General features: G+C 47.4%; 1 protein-coding gene across 2 annotated transcripts; it reads left to right on the top strand.

Moving 5' to 3' along the window:
* Positions 1-10,448: 10,448 nt before the first annotated feature.
* On the top strand, positions 10,449-21,109 carry GFI1 (growth factor independent 1 transcriptional repressor). 2 transcript variants are annotated; one of them, XM_090271733.1, is made up of 7 exons: positions 10,449-10,518; positions 12,961-13,160; positions 13,492-13,674; positions 15,491-15,966; positions 16,088-16,225; positions 17,260-17,425; positions 19,705-21,109. In XM_090271733.1, exons 2-7 carry the CDS (start codon positions 13,046-13,048, stop codon positions 19,881-19,883), a joined length of 1,257 nt encoding a protein of 418 aa, XP_090127859.1. In that variant the 5' UTR covers positions 10,449-10,518; positions 12,961-13,045; the 3' UTR covers positions 19,884-21,109. The 2 variants fall into 2 exon arrangements, with proteins under 2 accessions (XP_090127859.1, XP_090127858.1); XM_090271732.1 differs by having other exon boundaries at positions 12,947-13,160.
* The last annotated feature ends 926 nt before the right edge of the window (positions 21,110-22,035 follow it).

Below are 22,035 nucleotides of genomic sequence, written 5' to 3'. Positions count from 1 at the left end.
TTGTAGGTGAGGAAAGCCTTTTATACAGCCAGCTGTCCTTAGGTACCTCAACTTTCATAATAGGTTAAATTCTACCCTTGAATTGTCTATCAAGGCATATGGATCTGAATTCAGACAACTCAGAGTAGCTGAATTTCAGGATTTAGCCAAGAATATAATCTTATCCTGTCATCCAATATTTATTTTTAAAAACTCAGTAAGGAGAAGCAATTATCAGGCATGATTATTTGAAGCACACATCAGCTTATGCATTTTCAGACAGTCTAGTCTAAAACATATCCATGGATTAAGCCAGATCAATAGACAGCTGGTACCTTGCTAGACAGTGCCAGTTTCCCAAAGTATAATTTTTACCAAGTTGTATTTTTATATGAACATCAACAATGTATACTGAGTGTTATGAGAAACAGCAACATGGTTCATTTCTTTCACACAATAACCACTTTTTAGTATCCCAGAGAGAAATACTATATTTAATCTTGGTACCATGAATAGTTAATAGTAATAGTTAATCTCAACTTTGTGATAAGGAAGAAAGGGAGATAGAGTAAGAGGAGGGAGTGAGGAAGGGAGGGAGGGAAGGATAGGGGGAGAGAGACAGACAGAGAGAGAGAGAGAGAGAGAGAGAGAGAGAGAGAGAGAGAGAGAGAGCATTTCCACCTACCCTCTTGGACTCCTTCCTCAGAGAATCCTAAGCAAAACAGAGAAATTTTCATTAGAGAATAATGATGAAATATCCCAAAATCAAATGCCTTTCTTCAATCCAAAAGGCAAAATGATTCCCAAACCAGAAGTAAAAATGTCTTTGTGCAAAAAGCAGTCATTTCTGCCACTGGTAGAATATGCTGATGCTCCAAAATCCTAAACCCAGCCTCATATTATTACACGTGTTTCAGATCTATAGCAGAAACTGTACTGACTGGTTGTATCAGTCAGAATTCTCCAGGGAAACAGAACCAATAGGGCATAGATATATATAAGAGGGAGATTTATGATAGGAATTGGTTTACGTGGTTATGGAGGCCAAAAAGTGCCACCATCTACAAGCTGGAGAACTAGGAACCCCATGGTATAATTCAGTCTGTGGCATATGAGGCCAGAGTGAACTGGGATGGGGGTGTCCAAAGGCCTGAGAACCAGGAGTTCCAACGTCCCCAGGCAGGAGAGAGGATGGATGTCCCAGATCAAGATGGGTGGTAGGGGACAGAAATTCAGCCTGCTTCCTCCTTTGGTTCCATTAAGGCCTTCAATAGACTGGATGATGTCAGCCCTGATGCTGGCCCACATTAGTGAGGGCAGATCTTTCCTCAGTCTACTGATTCAAATGCAAATATCTTCTGGAAATACCTTTACAGACACACCCAGAAATAATGTTTTCCCAGTTATCTGGACATCCCTTCCCAGTTAAATTGACACATAAAATTAACCACCACACTAGTCGAAAGAAAAGTCCCTGTGTGCCAGGTCAGAGGGCATCTCAAAGGCCTGGAATGGGAGAACAGTGTTCTTCCTTCATTAATTGTCTCCTTTATGCACCTCCCTGCTGTATTCATCTCCGGGTTGGTTCAAGGAAAGCAGAGACATCCTTCTATCCATCTCTGTACTTCTTATGTGGCGTGGTGCATGACATTCAGCCAGTGCTCAGGAAATATTTGTTGAAATAAAATCAATTGTACAACCTAGTCCACAAACCTCCTCCTGTGGGGCCACTGTGCCACACTGGGCCTTTCCATTCTTCAAGCCTGTGGCTGCTTGTGACCTCAGCCTCCCTACTGGTCACCAGGTTATTGAGTTCATTCTGCTGCTGTTCCCCATGTTTCCTTGTTGCCATCAAAACATTCTCTCTCCCACTAGTGAACCAAAAGACTGTGAGGTGCATAAGCAAATCCCTAATTTACACAGAAGTCTTGTCCATTCTTTCATCAGTCTAGGAGTGTGTGTGTGTGTGTGTGTGCGTGTTGTCTGTGAGTGTGCTTTAATTAAAGCTCAAATGAAAGTTCATGGTGGTCCCTACTGCTAAATTGGCCCTTACCTGACAACAGGCACAGTTAAGAGTATTTCAGGAAGAGGCAACGATCCTTTGACACTTCTCCACAAGCCTCGGCCTCAATGATCTGCTCCATTCGGTGGGGACATAGACTGGGAAAGCTGGAGGTGACCCAAGGCCTCCTGTGGTAGGTAAGGCCTGTGAGCCAGGGAATTGAGCCTGAGCTTCTCAGGTGGCCAGGTTGATTGGGGATGTCAGAAACTACATTAAAATGCTTCCTGGCAAGTCCTGGGCTCTGCCAGAGTGTGCAAGATACTGCTCACACCTTGAGGCCTACCACCTGAACCCCGCCAAGTGTCTGCAGCCAGGCTGGCCCAGGTTTGAACCTGGACTCTGTCCTTCTCTGGCCATGCAATCTGGGGAAGGCAAACAGTCTTTTCCACAGGCTTTTTATTGAGATGGTTAGAGACCACGTATGAAAGGCCTTGAAGCATGCTTGGTATATCATGATAACTAACGGTAAATGCCTACTCCATGCTTCACATCTATTAACTTGCTGAATCTGGGCAGTGCAATAACCTATGGCACAGGTGCTAATATTGTAAACATGTTTACAGAAAAAGAAACTGAGGTACAAAGGGCGTAAGGAACTTGTGTAAGATTATAAATGACAGAGCCAGAATTTACAGACTCTAGACATTTGGCTTAGTCCCTGCTTTTAATTACTACATTCGGCTGCTCCTCATTATTATGGTATTTAAATTTTTCTTTGGCAGGGATGTAATTATTACACTCATTTGGAAAAATGACTTGTCAATATATGTTCATAAACTTTAAAATGTTCTTGCCCTTAAAAAAAGAAAAGAAAAGAAAAGGTTCTTATCTTTGGATGTAGTAATCCCACCTCTGCCAATCAATCCTAAAGAAAGAATTATACATACACGAAGTCCCAAATGTAGTTGCTCTGGCTAGTGCAGTTTGGTTGGTTGGAGTGTGTGGTCCCATACACCTAAAGATTATGGGTTCGATTCCTGGTCAGAGTACATACCTAGATTGTAGGTTTGATTCCCAGTCAGGGCAGGTACAGGAGGCAACCAATCAATGTTTCTCTCTCACATCTATGTTTTATTTTCTCTTTCTCCCTCCCTCCACCTTTCCTCGCTCTCTAAAAGCAAAGAAAAATTGTCCTTGGGTGAGGATTAAAAATTTTTTTAAAATAAAATAAATGCAGTTAAAAAAAAATCACAGCGTCATTTATAGTAGGCAAGAAGAGAAACAATCCAACTGTTCAGTAAAAGGTAGATTAAAAAAATCATAACACATCATCTAAATGGACAATTATATAATATGATCACAGTATGCAAAATATACCTCTAGACTTTTTTTTTAAGATTGGAAAAACATTCCAAAATAGTACCAGTGTTTAGACTGGTTAAAGGTAGTATGATAAGGGAAGCGTGTTTTAATTTTTTCTTTCATCTATTTTTCAAGTGTAGCTTTGCCGTGTTCAGCAACTTACTCATTGAATGTTGTTTTCTGGTCTTGTGATTATGCCAGGGAACCTCACCCTGCTGGGGTGATGGGTTGAAGCTCGCAGCAGGGTGTCCACCCAGGGACTTGTGTCTGAGGGAGAGCCTCAGGGTGTTCTCATAGGGTGACTCTCCAAGACTCACAGCTGGCCTGAGGTTTCCAGCACCCGCAACCCCCCTTTTACCTCTAGGTGTAGGGTCAGACATTCTCTCTAGAGGAGTTTATCTTGTAATTTTTGAAAGTTACAATGTACAGGCTTTACTGTTTTAAAGTGAAGTGTTTCATCTGGAGTAGAGTAAAATGATCACCAAACATCCTGGAGGAAATGATGAAAAACTTGAAAGAAAATAATTTTACATGTTCTCTCTTGTTACTTTTTCCATTCACCAAGTAAAATCTCCTTTTTTTCTTTTTTTTTTTTCCATAAAAGTTCACACTGGGTATGTTTCTATGAAGAGTCATCTCTGTGCAGCCCACACATAAGATGACACTTTATTCAGTCAATCTGTTCTTAGGAACAATGTAAAAATATATATGTGGTGAGGTTAACAATTTTCTTATTTGAACTCTGAACACTAAAGCAAACAGCCCCTTCCCTCTTCAGATGTTTGAAATCCTTTATATAAAATTTAATTTAAATTTTTTATAGTAATAGAGTATATTTTATAATGTGTCAAAATTTAAACATATCGGTCCCAAAATGTTTACTGAAAGAAAATAGTGTTTTTCTTCATGTTTGAAAAGATTCCAAATATATAACGAAATTGGGTCTTACTCATAGCGTAAGTCTTATATTAATTTGTTTATCTCCAAATTTCTCCTTTACCCCATTTCCCAATTTTTGCATATGTTGGTAAAAAAGGCATTACCTGCTTTCCATAAATGATGATACCACCAAATCTTATTCTGACTTATAATGTTATTTGAATTTTATTTTGATAGCCTGCTACTTTTAAAAGTAGAAGAAAGACAATTATATTACCTAACATTTGAGTTGTCATCACACAATTATCACTCTACATTTACTTTCCTTGATTTCATACAATTTAGTAAAAATACATATAACTCATTTCTGTCTAACTATACTCACAAAGACAGCTAGTCTAAAGGCAAAAATTAAATAATGTTTTTGATACCATGAGGACAAAACCATGGCAATGTGATAGGGTGTGGTCACTGTCTAACAAATGCTTCATGTGCATAAAATAAAGCCTTGTTCTAGGTCTGCTCTTTAATAAAAATCTAACTTTTCCACAGTTGATTTTTATAATCTTTTAGTTGTTTGTTAAGTGATATGACTTCTTTTGGCTTACACTATCCAAAACATTTTTTCTGGTATGTATCAAAGGCCTTGAAAATATTCATTGTTGGATCCAGAAATTCCACTCCTAAAAATATGTCCCAAAGAAGCAATTTAAAATGTGGGCAAAGCTATATCCAGAAAACTTTTTATTGCATTATTTAGAATAGTGAAAAATAAAAACAAGCTAAATACTAAGATAGGGTAATTGAGTAAATTACAGTAATCTAGTAATTTACTCAATCTAGTAATAGCAATTGAGAATAATGAAAGATAATATTAGAGCAAGGAAGATGATTTTCATGATATTTATTGAAATAAATGTTACTATAAAATAGTTTTGTTCAGTTGAAGAAAATTTGAAAAATAAAGAGAATAGAAAGAAACATAATATTCAGTTAAAAAAAGCATAATACACATTTGTACCTATATGATTACAATTATATTTTTATTTGTTAAAAGTCCATATATTTATTTATTTAATTTCTTTTTTTTATTATTGTTCTATTACAGTTTTCCCATTCCCCCCATTGCTCTCCCCTGTCCCACCCTCACCACGCCCACACAGTCAATCCCCACCGTGTTGCCCATGTCCATGGGTCATTCATATTAGTTCCTTGACTAGACCTTCCCCTTCTTTTCCCCCTTCTCCCCTCTGGTCACTGTCAATAATTATGGTTTTCTTTTTAAAGAAGCAGAGCAAAAATATTAGGAAGCTGTTTTACTGGACCGTCCACTTTTCTTTCTTTATCAAATTACACCTAATATAATTTATGATGAAAATATATTAAAAAATAAAGTACCACCTTCATATAGACAAAATCTCTTGTCTGACTTATGGAAGAGCCTCATACCCAGTCCCATCCTGTCATTTTTTTTTTCTTTTACTATGTTTGGTAAACATTGATTTTACTCTCAGTGTGTCTCCCACAGCTACTCTTTAGCCAGTAGCTCATGGCATTTGACACATGGAAGGCATTTCCTGTTTAAAGATGAGTAAAGTAAGTCCTAAAACAAGATATTTATTTAACTCCCCCCCAATAAATCCACAGAATATCTAGAAGTGAAAATAAATCCTTGATTCATTTTTCTCTGGTCTTTGATTAAAAAAATAAAATCCAAGTCCCTGCAAATGGCTGTAATGAGGATAAGTCGAAGCAGCCCATGGAACAAGAAGGTTAAACCTAGGACACCCTGGCTGGGAGCGTTCTTACCTCCTTGGTGCCCACAGAAACCTGTGCAGAGTAGAAACTGAAGAACTGCTCCAAGGTCTTGCAAGGTATGTAGGGATTCTTACTTTACAGGTGAGAAACTGAGGCTGGGAGAGTTGAGCTAACTTGCTCAAGGTCACAGGGGTAATAACTAGCAGGACAGAGGTTGATACCCACAAATGACTGTCTACAAAAAAGCATAGTCTCGTTCCCCTCCTGGTAACATCGCTGTGAGGATCAAATGAGGCAAACATTACAGAGATATATGCTGGAAATGGGGGCATCACCTCTCTCTGGGGTTTCTGATCACCTACTCTTCCTGTGCCTCCCCCCAAATAGAACAGATGGTAACTGTAAAGGTTTGTGAAAAAATAGACAAGACAAATACCATATGATTTCACTCATGTGGAATCTAATGAACAAACTGAACTAACAAGCAAAATGGAGACAGACTCATAGATGGAGAGCAGGCTGACAGCTATGGGGGTGGAGGAATTGAGCAAAAAGGAAAAAGGACTCCTGGGCATGAACAACAGTGTGGTGATTGCTGGTGGGAGGGGGTTAAGGGGGTTAAATAGTAATGGAAAAACTACAATAAAAATTTAAAAAAGAAAAAGAAACTGTCAGTATCCTGTTACAACTTTCTTTTAAAAAATATATCGGATCTTTTATTGTAGGGAAATTCTGATCTGTGAGATGCTGCTTGAAATACATGGTCCACTGGCCAGAACTTGGAAATGTTAGCCATGTGAAGAAGATCATTTGTTATTTGGCATCTACAGATACATTATTATTGTTATTTAATAGCAATTAGTAAATTACTGACAAAAATCAGTAAATTTAACATCCTTTTTGATGAAAATCAGTATGCATAGAAAATTATTCCCCAAGCCTATATTCTTATGATTAGATTTATTTCCATTCCAAAGGAACATATGGGGGTTAGGGATTCTTTCTAGTTTTTAAAAATTTGCATTGGGTGGGAGGTGTCTTATTCTGTTTACTCTCAGGTTAGTAGCAAATGAGATGTAGGCTTGGAATAGTAGGAAGTCAGGTTCATTTTTAAAACTGATTTTAGAGAGAGACATTGCTTTGTTCATCACTTTGTTGTTCCACTTAATTATGCATTCATTGGTTGTTTCTCATATGTGCCCCGACTGGGGATGGAACCCACAACCCCAGCTATCAGGATGATACTCTAACCAAATGAACTAGCCGGCCAGGGCTGGGCTCAGGTTCATTCTATCATCATTTCCAGTCCTGGCTCTTGGCTGCTCTTTTGGCAAGTTTCTTAACCTCTCTGGGTGCCACTTTTCTTACCTTTCTCCTCTGCTCCCCCTAAGTGTGGGAATCACATCCCAGCACTGTACACCTGGGAAATGACCTGATCTTGCGAGTTTAATATTTTTGATGTGTATTTATATATGTATTTATTTATTTGAATTGGTTCAAAACATTAAAAGGGAGATTTGCTGTCATCTCCCTCCCACCTGTTTCTCTCGGGATGTTCTTATCCCAGTCCCCAGTTTTATTTTGCAAACTCAAAGGTTGGAAAAGGCAAACAAAACAAGCCGACCAGATTTAATCTGAGTGAAATGGATTTATTCTAAGGTGCTATACATGGTGATTATTTGTCCCCATGTTTTCTGAGACCTTAAACAGCATCACACAACTAAACTACTAAATAGTCACAGTGCCTTTTCAAGAAATTTAAGTTTGAACTCCCTAATGTTTAAAGGAAATGGTTTAGCAATTTATCTAGAACTTGATTGATAATACATTTTCTTTTGTCCCATTTGTCTCTTCCTTTTAAAGTTTCGTCCTTTTCTGCTTCACATAGAATAGAAGGAATAAGGCAAAGATTTGTTTTGGGGCTGCTTTAAGATTTTTAGACCTAGAGGCATAGGAACCTCTGGGACAACTTTAAACAGGCCAACAACCGAATCATAGGGGTGCCAGAAGGAGAAGAGGAAGAGCAAGAAATTAAAAGCTTATGTGAAAAAATAATGAAGAAAAACTTCCCAAATTTGGCAAAGGAAATAGACATACAAGTCCAGGAAGCACGGAGAGTCCCAAACAAGCTGGACCCAAGGAGGAGCACACCATAACACATCATAACTAAAATGCCAAAGGTTCAAGATAAAGAGAGAATCTTAAAAGCAGCAAGAGAAAAGCGAAGAGTTGCCTACAAAGGGGTGCCTATAAGACTATCAGCTGATTTCTCAGAGGACACTTTGCAAGCAAGAAGGGACCAGCAAGAAGTATTCAAAGTGATGAAAAGCAAGGAGTTAAACCAAAATTACTCTATCCAGCAATGCTATCATTTAGAATGGAAGGGCAGATGAAATGCTTCCCGGACAAGGTACAGCTAAAGGAGCTCATCATCACTAAGCCATTATTATATGAAATGTCAAAGAGACTTACTTAAGAAAAAGAAGATCAAATTTATGAACATTAAAATGACAACAAACTCACAACTATCAACAACTGAATCTAAAAAATAAAAACAAAATCCAACTAAGTAAAAAAAAAAAGATTTTTAGAACTTAGGCCTAGACAAAGCACACAAGAAAAAAAAACTTAACAAAACGTGCTTAATTTCCTTTCAGCTAATTCAATATTTGTGATCATTCTGATTGAGGTTGGTTACCTCTGCATTTACTTATAAAGACTGTGTTGAGCAAATGAACAGTAGTATGAAGAGGACACCTAGGCACACAATTTAAGATGTGTGTCAAGTCCAGCACCTGGCACACAGTAGGTGTGCAGCCATTGCTGTCTAAAACATTATTTATTAAAGCATGCTTGAAACACTGTCATGATAACCAAATATTTTCTGAAAATCTTTAGATTTACACTGCAAATTAAAAATCACTTTTATAAACATCCTCTAGGAAAAGGGCTCCAAAGGACTTTTAAAATTTTTCATGACAACTTTGAATTAATCTAGTACATAGTAGTTATTTTGCAAGAATTGAGGAGCACCACTCCCTTCTCTGGGTATATGACACTGGAGACTTATTGTGCATGAAGTAGTGACCCAAATCTAAGTCAGTTCATTTAGGAAAGCAATATGATTATAATGATATATGTATACCCTTGTCAGGAGAGGGTGCAGGCTTAAAGATACACAAAAGGCCACACTCAGGATCATGACATACAGTCCAGCGTTGGAGGTTGCTGCATTTGTTTAATTTATGGGTGAGATTTTAACTTTTTCCAATTCTATTAACAGAATTAATTAATGGCATTTATTCATTTACTCAGTTCACAGACATTTGTTAAGGGGCTACCAGGGACATAATGCTATATTCATTTGCTCACCCTCATGTAACACAATCCCGGCGAAGATCTGCTTTTCAATATCTTTGGGTATTGCCTTTATGGCGCTTTACTGCTCCCCTTAAAACCAGGCGCCTGGGTAGGACCTCAGGCGGTGGCGGAGCCCGCGCCTGAGATACTGCTCTCCCTGACTGGCCGGGGCAGGGCGGGGTCAGTGCAGCAACCACTGTCGCTGCCCCCGCGCGCTCCCTCCTGAGCGGTCTTTAATTTTGCAGCTCAGACCACCGGAAATTAGCCGCCGGAGCAGCAGACCCGGCACCCCGCGGGCGAGCGTGCCGTGGGGAGGGCGCGCCGCCACCCCGCCGGGCGCCCTGGGGACGCGCCGCTGGTGTCCACTCCGCCGGGGGCTCGGCGCTCGCCCACCTTTTCCAAATTTAACCATTACCTAAATCCAAAGGGAAATGAGCAAACCTCTCGGATTGGGTGTCAAGGTATTTTCAGCCTCGCTGGGCGTATTTATCCCGAAGTGTTTCCATAACAAGCTATTTCGGGGCTGCGGGGCAGGTTTTGCTCTGCGGACGCCGCAGCCATTCGCCGGGCTCCAGACCGGCGGCACCGCGGGAGGGTGATTCACAGCCTTGACCCGGGGGCGGCGCAGCCCCAAGGAGGCGGCGGGTTGGTGGCGGTGGTGGTTGGGGGCGCGGGGGGTCCCGGGCCAGATGGACGGGGACGACTCCTCTGAGCTGGGCAATTCCACTCCTGGAGCCTCAGTCAATCTGTGTCCTGAATCTGTGACTTCTTCTTGCTGCGGAAGTCTCCCAGGAGTCAAAAATAGTTCATTTTCTTTCGAGTCATTTCTAGTGTCTGGGTCCTCCGGGTCTCCCCACAACCGCCGACCCACAGAGAAAAATCGGGGAGGGCCACCGGGAAGGGCGACTGGAAAGCCCAGGTCCCCTGTCCACCTAGCCCCTTGCACAGAGGAGGAGCGCGCCCGGCCACCCGACTGGGGGGTGAAGGAGGGGGGCAGGTCTGAGAGGACTAAGCGTGCTACTCCTTAACGCTCAGGAAGTGAAGCTTGTGGTTTTGGGGGCTGAGCTCGGAAGGAGATTAAAAAAGAGAGAGAGAGCGAGAGCGAGAGAGCGCGCGCTGTCCCGAAAGCAACTCAGTTCGAAAACTCTGAGCGCGGTGCCCGCGCCCTGACCCCGCAGGTAGGTCAGTTACGCCTGTTTTGCACCTCCTTCCCTGGCGGGGGCGACCGCGAAAACTGGAGGGCATGGGCACTGCGGGGGCAAACAGACGGGCTGCTCGTTTCCCACCCGCCGTGGGCAGCTGTTCGGGAGCGCGGAGAGCTCTATCAGCTGGGTCCCGGCGCGACCCGCAAGGCGAGGCTCGGGATCTGGAGCCAGGACGTTTGATGGTTCTGCAGCGGAACGGGATCCACTCGGGAAGAAAACATCTGGGCCGGGGGGCGGGGGGGTCGGCAGCTGGGCTCTGGGGACTGCCTTCTCTGTGCCTCCAGCTCCCGCCGTCCCAGGCCCTGACCATGAACAGAGGCCCTGCGGACCTGTGTGCATTGAGAGGGCCGCCCCGCCCCCGGCCGCCAGCTGCTAAGCCAGGTCGCCTTCCCACGCGCTCAGCGCTGGGCCCTACCACCCCCCTATTCACTTCACCCTCCCAGAAACCCGCAGAACCAGCCGGGATGCGAGAGAGACGTGCGGCTGTAGGTAGACCGGGTGGGGAGGAGGCCTCCTGATGCCGCGAGGTCTCAGTGGGTCCAGACAGAGTGGACGCGGACAGCTCAACCCCAGTCCCGGCCCACCGCGGTTCGGCTCCGCGCCAACCGGTACCCAAGGCGCAACGGGTACCTCAGGACAGTTTCACCTCGTTTTCCTTTTCCACTGAGTTTCATGGTTGTTTAAGGAATTGGTTTTTGCCTTCGTGGTGTCTGATTATTCGGCCAAAGGAAAGGCTCACGCCGGGGCGCAGGGAAACTAAAGCCGCAGAACTGCGCCGCCTTGTCAGCCAAGCACCCCAAAGCCTCCTGAAGCTCCGACCTTTGACGGGGGCGGGAGGCACTCTCACCCCTAGGGGGGAATCTGGCCTTTAGGACGCAGGAAACGTCGCTTGGGATTCCACTACAAGTTCCAGCCGTCTTTTCTCCCAAGCCCTTTCCTACTTTCCTCCCGGGAAAGGAACTCAGTGGAAAAGGAATGCCCTCCAGAAACCGAGTCCCCTAGAATTCTTTCTGAGCCCGAGCGTCAACTTGCTGACAGACTGGGTCCTGCATCCTGTCCTGGGAGCTGCGTGGCCCCTAGTCTGGCAGCCTAAGCCCCGAGAAGCTCAAGGACAAGGGGTCCTGCCCCGGTTCAGAATCCCCGGCGCGCTTGTTTCAGAACTAGCCAAGGCCACAGAGAGCTGCAGCGCTCGGAGAGCCTGCAGCACGCGAGTGAACCCAGCCCCCATCGTCTTCACCTCGGGGAGGAAGGCAGATTGATTTCCCCCAGACCTCCTAGCCATCCTAGTCCCGCCCCCATAGAAAGACCAGAGCAGAGCGAGAGGCGCTACCCCGCCTCCCCGCCAGGCTCAGGTTTCGACCCCGGGATTAGGTGAACTGATTGGGGGGTTAATGAGAGGGGGGCGTAGCGGGCATTTAGCTCTCTCTCAGGCCCGGGCCGGGACCTTGGTTCTCTGGCCGCTGTCAGAGCTGCCTGCGCTCTCCAGCGTCCGCCGAACTGTTAGTTTTCCGCGGACTCCTGGACACTGCACGCTTCCTAAGCAGCGCGCGCAGATCCGGCTCGACTTCCCCAGGACAAGGCTTTTGGTGAGCAGAGTGGAAAGTGTTTTTTGCCGGGACTCGGTTTCCACGATCTGGGGTATCTCGCCCCGGACCCTGTCTGCTACTACCGCACCCACGTCTCCAGGTCAACTTTTTCCCCGAGTGGGGCAAGAAAGAGTGTGGAATGAGTGAAATCACCAGGATTCGAGTTCTTCCCATGGCCGGGGTCGGCCGTCTGCCACTCCCCCCGCCTCACCTACTTGACCCTCTGCTCTTCTACCATCTTTCTCCAGCAGCTACTGCCTCCAGTCCCTCCGATGTTGTCCCTCCCCCGACTCCGCCCCTCATCCTGGCTAGTGTGCCTCCTTTTCCCTCCAGTTTGTAGCCTGCTTTTGGAGGGCTTGGCAAGCCTCTTTCGGGTCCCCGACCACCGACACATCCCCCAGCCCTAAATTTATCCCCGTGCCCCTGCCCTCTTCCCCAGCCGGAAAGCAGAGCCCAGCGGGCAGTGAGTGAATGGTCGAGTTGGAAGAGCTGGCGTGTGCGGTGGTACTCCGGCTCTTCGAAGAGTTTGGTTGCCCGAGCGATTTTTGCTAGAGAAGGGGAGGGGCCGAGGGGCGTGTGCAGGGCAGAAGGAAGAGGCCTGAGCCCTGGCCCCCGGACGGGTTTTACCGCTGAGCAGTGGTGGCGGCGGCAGCGAGCCCGCGCCACCTGTCCAAGTGCCACCTGGCGAGCGTGGCGCAGCGGGGCCAAGCTCCTCCTCCCGCGGGCCTTTCTCGCTCCTCCCCGGCCCGAGTCTATCTCCGCCCGTTGCCCATTCCCCGGCCCGGAGCGTGTGCTGACCCCATGTTTCCACCCAGTTCTCCTCTCGCAGGTCTTGCCTAGTTGGGGCTGAGCAAAACATCGGGGTGACAGTTTGGTGACGGAGGCTCCAGGAGTGCGGAGCGCGCCCAACCATCATGCCGCGTTCGTTCCTTGTCAAGAGCAAGAAGGCTCACAGTTACCACCAGCCGCGTTCCCCGGGACCCGACTACTCCCTTCAGCTGGAGAATGTACTGGCGACAGGCGGAGCAGGTGCGGGGCGCACGCGGGCCGGGTGGGGCTGCTCCCGGGACGTAGACTCTGAGCCCCGCCACACCATCCCCCAGGAACCGGGAAGGGAGGCTCGACGCCCCCTTTGCTGCGTGTTTTGTTTCCTACCGTCGGGTTCGGGCTTTTTTGTTTGTTTGTTTTTTGTTGTTGTTGTTGTTTTTCTGGGCTTGTCGCTTAGGTGCCACAGCCTCTCTGCTCTGGCCCTCGGATCCGGGAGGGTTCCCGGCCAGGTCGGGCGAGAGAGGAGGACGCCCGGGTGCCAAGGTCTGGGGAGCACCACTTCCTGAGTCCCTATCCTGCCTCCTCTCCGCAGACAGCACCTCGAGCTCAGGGGGGACGAAGGCGGAGTTCCGGGACCGTTTGTCCCCGGAGTCGCAGCTCACCGAGGCCCCTGACAGAGCCTCCGCGTCCCCCGGCAGCTGTGAGGGCAGCGTCTGCGATCGGAGCTCGGAATTTGAGGACTTCTGGAGGCCTCCGTCGCCCTCTGTGTCTCCAGGTAGGGACCCGTTGGGAGTTCTGGGGCCCGGGTGGCAAGCACCTATGGGCGAGGAATGAACCCGCGCGGCTTTGGGCTCAGAAATGCTGAATGGCGAAGAGTCTTTCTTAGAGGAGGGAGAGTTTTCATGTGCTATCAGGGAGGCATCCGGCTTCTCTGGGACTGTGACAGCATGCTTGAGGGGTCTGCTTCCTGGATCCGAGGCGGCGGGACCCGGGCTATTCGGCCCTACCTAATTCGTTTGCGCGGAGCGAGGTGCGGGGTGGGGAGCAAAAATAAATGAGTTGTCTCGATCGACAGCAATGTCGAGTTTCGTTTTCCAGCCAGAGTTGATTGTTTAGGGAGCTGGGATCCCAGAACCCAGACCCCCGAGTTCCAAACAAACGGAGACCTGGACAGTCCGATAGTAAAGTGTCGTTGCCTTTAAAAATTACTCTCGCCCCGGCGGCGTGGATCCTGGCAGAGCCCGGCGCCAAGCGGGAGGAACCCATCCCAAACGAAAATCTGGGCCCCTCGCTGGGTCTTAGGAGGCGCGAATTGGGGGCCCATTTTATTTTTCGTTCTGCCTGGTTGGTCCAGTTCTGGGGACCAGCAGGCTGGTTTCACTTCTAGCCAGCAGCCGAGTTTCGAGAAAACTGAGAGCACGTTGGGTGGGGCGTGTCTAAGTTCGGGCCCGGGGGATAGGAGAGCGCAGACCAGCCGGATCTGCCAAGGGCTGGCAATTTTCCAGATTGCCTTTGTTTTAAAATACACCCCTCCCTCAACCCCATCCCGCACTCAGTGCGTTGACTTGGGTAAAGGCGTAGCTCCAGCGGGTGTGTCTGGGAAACGGGGATCCGAGGGTCCCTTTTGGCTGTGCAGGACACAGCCCCATGAGGACTGGGCGCCGGCGGCATCTCTCCGACGGAAACTCGGGGTGCAGTCTCCCTCTGAAGCGGCTAGCTTGGACTGCAGTCTGCAGTGTGTGAACAGATTTGTAAATCCGTATGCACTTAGAGAAAGTATATGTTGGGGACCTAGTTTTAGCAAAATTCACATTGGTTGGGGAATGCAGAAAGCTGCGAATTCGGAAAGCTATTTCCGCTGCAATTGAGGGCTAAACTTTAATTGTAAATTACTTCCTAAGAAATTCGAGTAGTTATATTTCTATCAAACTGGATAGGAATGGGTAGTATTTGACAAGCAGTTCAGGCCCCAAGCACCCTTCCGGCTGTTCCTTTGTTACATGCACTGGGTGGGCACTTAATAACTTTAAGGAATGATAGCGCCTTCCCGTTTGTGTGTTTGTTTGCTTGTTCCAGGCAGATGTGTCTCGGGTAGGCCGGGAAGCATTCTGTTGGTCCTCTCCTTCCCTCCTTATCGATCCCGAAAAGAAAAGGGACGGAGTGGGAACACATAGGGGCCGGAGAGCGCCCGCTCTGGGCACTGCACACGAGCGCTGTCCGGGGCTCGAATTGTGGCCGCCTTCTCCTCCCTCGCAGCTCAGCTCAGCTCAGAGCATTAATTAAGCACAGACGGCGCGGCGCACCTTTCTCTATGGGACCACTAGGTGCGCTGGTCGAGCCACGGAAGACCCTCTAAACGCGAGCTTCCGCTGTTCTGGCACAGGGTTTACCTACCTTCTCACCCGATGTCATTTAAGTTATCTGTTCGTGGCCAGTAGTTCTCCAGGCCCCAAGGACCCAGCCTGCCTTTTATCCTGGAGGCGTCCCTGGCACCTAGCGCGGCACCTGACGCACTGAGTGCTCCACACATGTGGGTGCATGCATGGCAGTCCGTTTGAAGCCTGACCCGACGCCCTCTTGTGTCTCCTCAGCCTCAGAGAAGTCTGTGTGCCCATCGCTGGACGAAGCTCAGCCCTTTCCCCTGCCCTTCAAGCCGTACTCGTGGAGCGGCCTGGCGGGTTCTGACCTGCGGAATTTGGTGCAGAGCTACCGGCCGTGCGCGGCCCTGGAGCGCGGCGCTGGCCTGGGCCTCTTCTGCGAGCGCACCCCGGAGCCAGGCCACCCCGCCGCGCTGTACGGCCCAGAGCGGACGCCGGGCGGCGCGGGGGCCGGGGCGCCCGGGGGAGGTAGCGCAGGAGGCGGTGCGGGCCTGGGGCTCTACGGCGACTTCGGGCCGGCGGCGGCAGGGCTGTATGAGCGGCCAACGGCGGCGGCGGGCGGGCTGTACCCAGAGCGCAGCCACGGGCTGCACGCGGACAAGGGCGCTGGTGTCAAGGTGGAGTCGGAGCTGCTGTGCACCCGCCTGCTGCTGGGCGGCGGCTCCTACAAGTGCATCAAATGCAGCAAGGTGAGGCTCCCGCGCGCCCGGCTTGGCCCACCCAGCGACCGCGCCCCCAGTCCGCGCCCAGCCCGCGTCCGCGCCCCTTGGCCCCTCTCAGCGGCCTTCTCCCCGGCCCCACCCGCCTCAGGTGTTCTCCACGCCGCACGGGCTCGAGGTGCACGTGCGCAGGTCTCACAGCGGCACGAGACCGTTTGCGTGTGAGATATGCGGCAAGACCTTCGGGCACGCGGTGAGCCTGGAGCAGCACAAAGCCGTGCACTCTCAGGTAAGCGGGGCTGGGGGGCGGGACGGGGTGCGCACGCAGCGCTGCCCTGCCTAAGTTCTCGCCTTCCGAGATCGTCTGCTTCTCTGTGCAGCGCCCGCCGCTCTCCACCTGGCGGCTTTCTCCTTGGACTTCCCCAGACTGCCCCCACGCTCCTTGGCCATGTCCCCCTGCCTAGATGTAGGTGTGCAGAAATAGGCGGGTGGTGGCGGGCTCAGTCCTCGAGGCAGCCCTAGAGTTCGGTGTCAAGTCATTGTGCGCCTCCAGAGTGTGATTCTGGTCATTACTTTGGGTTTGAGGAAAGTGTGTCTGCACTCTTGCTGCTGATATGTTTATTAGCTCTGTTTCTTTCCCTCAGCTTCTTTTTACCAAATGGCTGTCGTTTCATTTGCATGGACCCCTCCCGACTGCAAAGGAGGGATCTTGGGTCATGTAGAGCATCCAGTAGCGTATTTGTCCTGCTATGCTTTCATTCATTCGTTTAAAATATTTGTTGTCCATCCTCCAGGTGGTAGGCCCACGTGAATCTTATAACACACCAGGTCCCTGACAGGATGTCCCCACCGAGATTACAGTTTAGTTGACAGGAGGTAGAGAAGCAAATTAGTACGCAAGTAATTCTGATAGGACAGTGCTTACTTACAGACACTTCTTTACTAAAAAAAAGCCTTCTCTCATCTCTCCCAACACCCACACTGGCTGGAGGGAGGGGGCATCTCAAGTGACTGAGGTCTAAGCCTCCTGCTGAGGAGGGTGGAGAAGTTATTGCAAATGGGTGTCAAAAAAGCAGGGTGGGGATATGCTTTTGCCGTGGGGTGTGGAGGGTTGTGGGTGAAAAGTGTTTGGGCAGAAAAAATGCTAAAGGGGAGGATGATAAGGGTGGGGAGGGTAGAGGTTGGAGCTAAATGGGAGGAGAGAGACTAATGGAGCAGGCTATTTGGAAAGAGAGTCTAAAAGAAAGGTTTTGAGTCAGGTTAGTGGTGAGGAGAATGGCAGCCTACACGACTGCAATAGGAATGGCACATTTTTCTCCACAGGAACGGAGCTTTGACTGTAAGATCTGTGGCAAGAGCTTCAAGAGGTCATCGACGTTGTCCACACACCTCCTCATCCACTCAGACACCCGGCCCTACCCCTGTCAGTACTGTGGCAAGAGGTTCCATCAGAAGTCAGACATGAAAAAACACACCTTCATCCACACTGGTGAGCTGAAGGCCTTTGGCTTGTAGGAAACAACCAGTGAGGGATGGGGGGCAAGGGGCCCCCTAGGGCCAATATAATTCGCCTTCTCTGGATATTCTGGCTCCGGAATGAGTGGCAGATGAGGCCTAATCACTGCAGTGTGTCAAAGAAAGTGAGGTAGATTCTCTTAGGTTCGTTTACATGCATGATGCTCCACAGAGGGGCCTTGATTTGCGATTATATCTGAAGAACAGGTCAGCTGCAGGTTCCCTATCCTTGCAAGAATATTTTCCTCTATTTCAGCAGCTACTCCAAATGCTGCCTTCTCTGTGTGAAATATGAAGCTCCAGAGTCCTTTCGGAGCCTTTGCTGTAAATGTTTACCTAGATATTGAGGACTTCTCTTGGGCTCCCATCCAGTCTTTTGGAGGAGGGACTTATGTGTGGTCTCTTGGCTGCATTTTTAGGAGTCTGAGAGCTTATTCAGAGTAAGGAGGGGAAAACAATGGTAAATACTGCTGAGCTCTCTGCTAAGTACTTTGTAAATGCATTATCTCATTTAATACTCACAACCACTCTGGGAGATAGAGACTATTCCTGATTGCCACTTTAGGAATGAGGAAACTGAGGCCCAGAAGGATTAGGTAACCTGCCCAGGGTCACATTGCCAGGACTTCAATTCAGATCTGTCTGACCTCAAGTGTCTATGCCCTTGACTACTGTTTATCGTATTCTGTTTTCAGAGCCATGGAGACTGGTGGATATAAAAAGCTTCTATTCACTTACTGCCCTCTTAAAGATATCAGCAAGTTCATAATAATGATAATTCTTTAATTATTATAGGGCTTTATAATTTATAAAGTGCTTTCAAATCTATCACTTTATTTGCTCCTTACTGCCATCTCATACAGTAGGAGCTAAAATTACCATCTTGAGACTCAGAGAGATGGAATGATTTAGCAAAGGTCATGGGGCCATGGAATGCTCTGGCTTCCAATTCTGTACTTTTTCTCTAATGTTTTGATTGTGTGTAGGTGGCCGTTTTAATGCCAGGAGCACTGTCTTTAGTAATCAATAAGACATTAGAACCAAAAATCTGACTATTTTCTTTCAGAATATCAATACTGACTTTAAACAAATTGCAGTGTTCCAAACACCATTAATGTTTATAAACGTGCCTGGGTGGTGTAGATGCCCCCATCAGAAAACCCAGAAAAATATCCTACTTTAACCATGCAGTGTTGCCTGAAATTTCCATGTAACTCACTCCTTTTAGTAGAGGTATTCAAGACGCTTATCAAAATGCAACTAGGATCTTGACTGAATGAAACATTAAGCCCTTATCAAACATTTACATTATAGCTAGAATTCGTTTCTCAGATTTGTTTGACCCTAAAGGGATAGGATACGTTTTGATGGGTGGTTCCTTATCAAGGAAATCTGAAGCATGAAGACAGAAAGGGGTGCAGTACGAGGGGCAGAGGGTTCCTCAAAAACAAGCTTCATCTATTTTGCATTTTTTCCAAGGTTAAGCCCTGGCTGTAATGCAATGCTGAGGCTATTTGGAATCCATGCTATTTCCCCAAAGGTTAAAACAGGCTCATGAACTGGGGGAAAGACAAAACCTTTTCAATCTGTTATTTATTAAACTATGATGATGAGTTGCTGGTACATAAAGAATCCTCTGATTAACCTCATAAAAAGAAAGTGAAATCAAGATAGAAAGGGATCAGCTAACTTAAGTAATAATTTGTGGCCCAAATGTGGATTTTTAAAAGTAAGACTTTGAGAAATGTCCATACTTCAGATGCATTCTAGTGTCCTTCAAGAGCAAGAAAAAAGACGGACTCACTGTTCCATACAAACCAACCCCCACTTGGAAACTCAGATTTGAAAACTTCCTCTGAATTAGAAGTCACATGGTTTGAAGGACAACCCCCGCTCCACCCGCTCTTGTTGAACATCTGCTGTGGGAGCTCTCTGCTTCTAAAGTCAGGGGAGTCCTCCCAGGGTGGATTCGGCTGCGAGCCTGGGGAGGGCACGTGGCCTCTGCTGTGTTTCCTGTTAGGAGGAAACGGTTTGAGGCCTTTGGTTTGGAACCCCCAAGCAGAAAGTCTCCTTTCACCTGGTGCACCCACGGCTTCGGGGGCTTGTGCTGCAACACATCGCCGTCCAAGTTACTTGAAGGCCTGAGACTGTGGTGCAGCCAGCTGCTGCCAAGAGCATGTGGGTCACAGTGAGTCCCCTCTAGCTTCATCACAGACTCATACTTCCTCCCCTCCACCCCCTCTGTCCCTGCAGGTGAGAAGCCCCACAAGTGCCAGGTGTGTGGCAAGGCGTTCAGCCAGAGCTCCAACCTCATCACCCACAGCCGCAAGCACACAGGCTTCAAGCCCTTTGGCTGTGACTTGTGTGGGAAGGGCTTCCAGAGGAAGGTGGACCTCAGGCGGCACCGGGAGACACAGCATGGGCTCAAATGAGGGCCCTGGTGGGCCACAGCAGCAGTAACACAACACTAGGGAGCGCAGCCTCCCCACCTGCCACCACCCACTTCTGACTTCTCAGGCCCCCCAGTCCAGTCTGCAGATCCCACCAGGGCGATCCTCCTTCACCTTACTTCCTGGAGCTGCCAGAGGGAATGTTACCTTTTCAAAGTTTGTCCTGGAGTCAGAACCAAATGACTCATTGTACTTTGGACAGAAGGAATGGGCTCCTCTACACCCGAAGACTCAAAGTCAAGAGGGGCTCAGATAAAATCTTGGGCTCCTCAGTCCTTCCCATTCCCAGCCCTGCTCCAAAGACAGGAAGGTCCTTCAGGTTTCTTCCCGTCTCTTCCTGACCTGTGTGGAAGAGGAAGAATCACCATTTACCAGGTAGACAGACGCTAATTTTTTAAAAATCTAGACTGAAGAATGAGTGTTATTTTTATTTTTTCCTTCTGGGGAGTCAGTTGACCCCTTTCTGTTGGGTGCTGCCTGTAAATCTTGGAGGAATCATTTCTCCCACTTGGAGACTGGCTCAGAAACTGATTTGAGGAAGTTGTTTCATACTTCTGACATTTCTAGATACACTGTACTGCCTGCCCCAAGAAAGAGTGGAAGAAAAGTGGATTTGGTGTTAAGAGATAAAGAGACCTCCAAGAGGCTTCATGAGAGAAGATGGAAGCTTGAAACAGCACCTTGGGCACAATATCATCCATTCACAGTAAATGTTGACCACTGGTTACCATGGTACCAGCCCCTGTGCTAGGTACTGGGGAGCCAGAGATTAAGGTCACAGGCTCTACCCTTGCACTTCAAAAGCTAACAGTCGCATCTCCAAGTGGCTGGCTCTGTTCTTTCCCTCCAAAGAAATTCTAAGAAGACAAAACAGAATCTTGAACCTTCCCTTCTGACCCATTTGGATTTTATCAAGCATAAACAAAAGCTAGCTGAAAAGATACTTCAAAGATTTGTGTGTATATTCAGGTTTTTTTTTTTTTTTTATTGTTAAGCTGATTTTTTAAAGATGTCTAAGCTAACAGGCATGTGGGAGTGAAGGCTTTGTCTTCGACTCTCTGACCTTCCATGTGTACCATAGAGAAAAAAGTGGTAATTTCCTTTGATGAGGTTTATAAATGTTTTTTAGATCTTCTGGAGTGCTTTATGTTTGTTAATACATATTTATTATAGTGATGTTTTAAGTTAATAAAGTATGAAGACTTATATATTGCTTTTTCATTTAGGCAGGGAATTTGTGAAAGACCCCTGTTTTAGTCTGCAGGGGCAGTTGGCACTGAAGAAAACTACAGAAGTAAAGCAGAGGAGCCAACCTCCAGAAGAGAGTAAAATTCAGTTGCTTTGGTTTTCCTATACTTTCTTCTTTTCTTCTACTCCTCAGAGATCCTTATTTCTTAATAGGAAATTTAGGTGTGCAATACTAAGCTCCTCCTACCTGGTAAACTCCCTGGTGGTCCCACATGTGCCTAGGCTCTTCTGAGCGTTTCAGATTCTTTTGTTTGTGTGTTTGTTTTCAATAGGCCAGAAGGCTTTGAGATGAGTATAGAAATCACAAGCCGTAGGTCTAGAGATTGGGTCTTAGTACAGCTCTGTCGCCAATACATCGTGTGACTTGGGCAAATCCTTTGACCTCCCTGATACTGGTTTCCTTGACTATAAAGGCTGTATCATCCCACTGTACCCCTGACTACTTAGATTCTGTGGAGAATGGAGAGGAAAGATAGTATCTGAGATTGGTTAGTTGCCTCACCTAAGGTAAGTCACAAATCTAAAGATGCATGAGGGGCAGTAAAATTGGGATCTGGGTTATTTCTGGCTCTATCCCACCTGTGTGAATTTCTTGCACAAATCAGTCCCTTAAACCAGTATAAGGTCTTGGCCCAAATCCCGACTACCTATACTTTTTCTTATATTTCCCATTCAAGGAATGCATGGCCCATGATGACCATCAGCAGGTTGTCCATTTCTGTTCGCATCAACCTCACACATATTAATTGAACACCTCGTGTGTGGCTGGCACTGTTCTCAGTTCTGGGGTGCAGCAGTGACCACAATGTCCTGTGGAGTTTTATTGATTTGATTACTGCTGAATCTTCCAGAACAGTGCCTGGCACACAGTAGGAGATCAATAAAT

This window comes from Furipterus horrens, unplaced genomic scaffold, assembly GCF_987537825.1.
Source record: "Furipterus horrens unplaced genomic scaffold, mFurHor1.1.pri manual_scaffold_3, whole genome shotgun sequence".
In the NCBI taxonomy this organism is placed as follows: domain Eukaryota; kingdom Metazoa; phylum Chordata; class Mammalia; order Chiroptera; family Furipteridae; genus Furipterus; species Furipterus horrens.
The sequence above is the reverse complement of the archived record's forward strand: the minus strand, read 5'-3'. Positions and strand labels throughout refer to the sequence as shown.